Source organism: Clupea harengus, chromosome 26, assembly GCF_900700415.2.
Source record: "Clupea harengus chromosome 26, Ch_v2.0.2, whole genome shotgun sequence".
NCBI lineage: Eukaryota > Metazoa > Chordata > Actinopteri > Clupeiformes > Clupeidae > Clupea > Clupea harengus.
In genome coordinates this window covers 8,931,560-8,937,559 of record NC_045177.1, presented here as the reverse complement: position 1 = coordinate 8,937,559, position 6,000 = coordinate 8,931,560, and the positions used below count along the sequence as shown (strand labels likewise).

At 46.0% G+C, this 6,000-nt stretch overlaps 1 protein-coding gene across 4 annotated transcripts in view; it reads right to left on the bottom strand.

Moving 5' to 3' along the window:
- Positions 1 to 6,000, bottom strand: part of rptor (regulatory associated protein of MTOR, complex 1) — a 143,368-nt gene that overhangs the window by 76,649 nt on the left and 60,719 nt on the right. For all 4 annotated transcript variants that reach the window (XM_042703862.1, XM_042703863.1, XM_042703860.1 and 1 more), the window contains exon 7: positions 738 to 913. In XM_042703862.1, coding sequence (XP_042559796.1) covers positions 738 to 913 — 176 coding nt within the window. The remainder of the gene's footprint in view (positions 1 to 737; positions 914 to 6,000) is intronic.

The window sequence follows — 6,000 nt, the reverse complement described above, 5'->3', positions numbered from 1 at the left end:
GAGGATGGGGGGCACATGTGTTCTATGTGTTTGGTTTGAGGAGATCAACACTATTAATTATTTATGGGTAATAAAAGAGATCCAAACAAGTAAAGATCATTTAGACAGGCCTTGGGCATTTAAAGTGTATAAATATGCATGTGTAGGTGTTTATGCGTTTGAGTATCCTATGTTTAGTATTAAAAGTTAGCTTAAGGTATACAACATGAGTCAAGAGTCTGTGGGTGTGCAGCGTATGCAACACTTGCATACAGAGAGAAGGGAAGATGTGTGTATGCTGTGCAATATATTATATACTGGCCTCATAACTGGCAATGAACAGCCTTCTTTAGAGGGATTGTTGGTTCACATCATGTGTGAATGCACACCGGTTGGGCATGGGTGTGTGTGTGTGTGTGTGTGTGTGTGTGTGTGTGTAACTCTTGATGGGTGAAGCACTGATGGCATTGTTGATGGTTACATTATGTGTGCAGTCTGTGTGTGTGTGTGTGTGTGTGTGTGTCTGTGTGTGTCTGTGTGTGTGTGTGTGTGTCTGTGTGTGTCTGTGTCTGTCTGTGTGTGTGTTTGAGTGTGTGTGTGTGTGTGTGTGTGTGTGTGTGTGTGCTTGTGTGTGTGTGTGTGTGTGTGTGTGTGTGTGTGTGCTTGTGTGTGTGTGTGTGTGTGTGTGCTTGAGTGTGAGTGTGAGTGTGTGAGTGTGAGTGTGTGTGTGTGTGTGTGTGTGTGTGTGTGTGTCTCACCAGCGGAGGGCAATCTTGATGGGTGTGGTGAGGCAGGAGGTGAACAGGTCAGCGGGGAGGTCAGGGTTCATGGGCAGCAGCTCAGTGGCCTCACACGCCGCCAGCTGGATGCAGTTCTTCATGGAGGGGGGCAGGGGCATCTGAGCCAGGGGGTGGTTAGGGTTGATGGCCGCCACCTAGGACAGACGGAGAGAGAGATGGACACACAATTAGAGACAGATTCGGAGAGAGGTATACAAACACTGAACAGAGATGGAGGGGGAGGGAAGGAGCGAAAGAAAGAGAGAGGGAGGGAAGGAGGGAAGGAAGGAAGGGAGAGCGAGAGAAAGAATTAAGAAAAACTTCAGAGTAAGGACCCAGAGAACCGGCCAGGTAATCAGCCAGAGAAAACTGCGCGCCAAACATGGACAAAAGAAGCTAATATAACATGATGTGTGGGCGGAAAGTTATCTACCAAAGTTAGACAGAGCGAGTCATTGAGACAGAGCCACAAAGAGTCCAGATGGGGAGAGAAGAGGGGGAAAAACGAACAGAGACTGCGAGAAAAGCATTCAGAGACTGAGAGGAGACGGAGAGAGATAAAGAGACGGACAAACGACCTTAGAGAGACAAGTGTGGGGGAGTGCAAAAAAAAGGGACGAGAGGAAAAAAGATGAGTACAGAAAAGACCACAAAAAGACAGATAGGGAAGAGAACGACAGAAAAGGGACAGACGGAAAAATTATCGTAAAGGAGTACCACTGCTTCGGCATCATAAGCCTCCCAGCAGCACTGCACTGCAAGCAAGCGCCAGCGGTCATAATGACACGATCAGCCCATAAAGCGGGCAGGTACGTCCACACGGGCTTTGAAGCACAAAGCAGGAGGCTGGATGGCAGAGTGGCATCCGGGCTCTAAAGTGCCATCGGGGGGCACAGGGACTGGGATGAACACGGTTAATAATGCATCGCACTCAATCCGTGGCACAGCTCTCTCCCCTCGCTAGCCCTGAGGGTGTAGTGTTCTCCCGATGGCCAAGCACTGATCTGCTCCAAACTGATCTGCTGTGCATGTGATACCACACAATCACCTCTAAAATGGAACCTGTTGAGACTAGTCTTGGAATAAGTTTCACGGTTCTGCTACTACAGTGTAACTACTATGTAATTACAACACAGTGCTATAACAGTGTAATAACAGTTATTAGTGGAACTGAGGAGAAACTCATTGGTTTGATGTAAGCAGCACCAACACAAATGAAAGTAAACGTAGTCTGACAAGGTAATCATCGTAGATCATGCATTGCTGAATTATTTCAATCAAAAAGCTGCGAAACATGTTTATCTTCAAACAGTAACGGCGACGAGTGAGTGCTTAAACCAGCAGACTGGATAAAAAAAAAAAAACTGTACAGACAAACACTCCCAAGTATGCCTTCATATAAAACGACGACTTATTTTTCTATAACATTAAAACACTACCAATTTGATACAAGGTAGACCAATGACTGCAGGATGAAAGTCCTGGGGTAAAAAATAATCACATGAGCCAAAAATGTTTTTAAAATGCCCAGAAATACTTAAACTCTAAAAATGTCAACTCTTAAAGAATCCACTATGCACTACACTATTCATGCCCTCCATAACTGTTACATTCTCTTTGTGAAGCCTCACACACTACAGAGCTCACACGCCCAGGATTAAATGAGCCCCATGTCGTTCACATGGCCATCTCGCAGCCTCTTCACAGCAAAAAAAAATGCCAGAATCGCAAGAAGTGCTAAAACCCTTTCTGTGTTTAAAGTGCCGAACGCTGGGCCTGAACTGCTGCAGCAGGCAGCAGACACAGGCCATCAGTGTGCTGAGTCATGCCATGGCAGCTGTACCACACACCCACCCACACACACCGCCTGGCATGGCTATGCAAGAAAAAGAAAAGAAACACACACATTCACTTACTTAAACACTGCCATATACACATACAAACACACAAGCTCAGCCTAGATGTGTGTACACATACACAAACTCACTGACACATACACAAACTCACTGACACACACACACACACAAACTCACTGACACACACACACACACACAACTCACAGACACACACAAACTCACACAAACTCACACCCACCCACACCCACTACCACCAAATAGAGAGGAAATATTTCCATTTAATGATGAAAGCTGCAAGCATGATACTGCCCTGAAATTTGCATTACATTGCTATCTATTAAAACTGCTGCTTCATTACTTCAAATACTACTACTCAAAACATGACTATCCCAAATGGCTTCAACCCCATATATACTAAGAATATGTATAAACATGAAATGTATAAACTGCAAAAACTGCAATTCGTTTGATTCCTAATCAACTCACACAGACAGACACACACAGACAGACACATACACCCCAACCCGCTTCTTGAAAGCTCATCATCATCGTGTCATCATCTTTGTCTGAGGGCTGCTTTAAAGCAGATCTGGGCGCTGGTCCTGTGTGTGCTTGGAGGTGTGAGGTAATTGGATGCGGTACAGTGGCTGGGGGCCCCGTGCTGGAAGCCCTCCGTGGAGCTGCCAGCCAGCAGCATCCCCTACTGAGGCCCCTGACGCCGAGAGGCTGCCACACGCTCACGCTCGGCCCATATATCTGTCCAACTCTCTTCACCTCTATCTTCCCTCGCCTCACCTCCACTCCGTCTTCCACTCTCTCCATTTCCTCTTTCTTCCTCTCCCCCTCCCTCCATCTCTCCCTACAGGAGCTATCTCTGAGAAAAGTAAGTGCTCTCAGGGTTACTGTTCATACCACCACACTCACACTGTCAGGTGTGAATTAAGTCTCAGTGTTTCTGCACGATTCAGTTACCTACAGTTAAAGGTCATATCTAACATCCAAATGAGCTACTTCTGCAAGACTAATTGGCCCCCCCCTTAAGAAACATCAGTACCTTCGGTCTGGAGAAAGTTAAGTCGCTTCAGCAGACTCTTGAAATTAACAGGTTTGTTTTAACATGTCATTTCAGAGAATCAAGTTTGTTTTCAAGACGTGAAGATATTTTCTCGGTGGTAAAGAAAGGATATATAGCTTGACACATGTGCATACAGAGAATAACGTTATCTTATAACACAGCAGGGTAAATATAAGTGAATCCATTGTATGACTTAAAAGAGCTGCTGTCAAATCTACCAGAACAAATGGACCAATTCACATGTCACAACCGGTTGCCGCATTGTTTCTTCTTTGTTTCCTTGATTCCCTTGGCCTATTTAAAATGATGTATGGCTCCTGTACAATGAAACACAGGCAATCTGTCTAATAAAAACATCGCTACTTAGCGGTCTGCCCAACAAATCAGAGTGTCGGGTAATACATTCCTACGGCGCTGGATAGTGCACTGCAATATAATCCTTATGGCAAATATGGCCCCAGAGCCAAGATAGGATGGAGCGTGCAAAAACACCCACCGTAATTAACACATTAGCATATTGTAATCCTACAAATTACCATGACAATCACTGTGGCAGGGTTTTTCAGATGGGATATTAGGCTACAATTTAATTGCGGCAAATATTTTTTTGAGTGACACTAATTCATGAGAGCGATCCGTGGGGACTACCATTACCACACACACCCAGACATCCAGCAGCAGTGCATTCCTGCACACACACACACATTCACTTACAAAGATCAAACTTTGGAGCCTGCTGCTTTGTATAGGGCCAATGCATCCATCACCTGTTTGTCAATTATTCATGAGGGATGGAGCTGGAGAAAAAGCTAAGAAAAAGCAGCAAAAACACACACACACACACACACACACACACACACACACTCAGAGGTTCATCTGACACATACCCTCACAAACACACACACACATATACATTCAGAGGTTCATCTGACACATACCCTCACAAACACACACACACACACACACACACACACACACACACACACACACACACACACACACACACACACACACACACACACACACACACACACACACACACAGTGCAACACGCCAGGGTCTCAGACTCACAAAACTATAACATGAAAAGTGCGCTTTTGTCATGCAGGAAAACCACCAGAGGATCCTGAGTGCCCCAAACAGCAGGCCTCCAGGATCGCTGCTGATGTCAAAGTCATCCCCCCCCTCCTCCTCCTCCTCTTTCTCCTCCGCAAACACAGAGCCAAAAGATGAAAGGGCCACACAATTGGGGCTGATCAAACTGATAAACCGCTAACAGCTCCAGAAAGGTTAAGAGTCTCTACCACATCGACCCTCTGACAACCACATCACCATGAGACGATATCCACAAGGTCGGATATGAGCTACTCCCCCCAATCAAAGCGGTGTTAACGGGCAGGCTAACGGAACCTATGAAACCACACTATGGAGTCAAGGGCATTTGTTCCGTTGGTATTATCGGTAATGATGTGGGGTTTTGAAGCAATTGCAAGGGGGAGGAGTATTAGCATTTGAATGGAAAAATAATGGGCTTCATATTCATATATGGGGATTAGATTTGCATTTTTGGTCTATGAGGTCTTTATGAAGGTGTTTAACCCAGGGGATTACGGGGAGATAGGTTGAAAGATGACGGTTGGAGAGAAGAAGAGGTAATAGGCGGAGAGAAGGAGAGCGGGAGAGAGGGAGAGAAAAATGCAAGACTATGTATAATGTTTCGTGTGTTCCTTGAGTGATGAGATATCTAGCAGGCAACCGGCTGTGTATAATTGAAAAGACACAGAGGCTGCAAGTCAGCTGCCTGACACAAACAGCACACCATCCCAACACACACACACACACACCATCACACACACACACACACACTCACACACACACACACCATCCACACACACACACCATCCACACACACACACACACACACCATCCACACACACACACACACACACACACACACACACATCACACACACACACACCATCCACACACACACACACCATCCACACACACATCCACACACACACACACACACACCACACCATCCCCCCCCCCCTCACACACACACTGTATTCTCTATAACCCAATTCTTGCAATCTAATTCATGAATATTTCCTTCGCATATCCAATAAAATGAGTATCAATGTTGACATGGCAACACATAACGTACGTGTGTAAGTGACTGTGACTGCGGGGCTCTGCGGGGCTCTCTGGGGCTTATGTAAGCAGTGGCGGTTGCGTGTATCAGGCCATGCTACACAGCCAACGCGTGGCTTGTAGGGGACTCCCTGCTTGGACTTCCTCCTGAATCTTT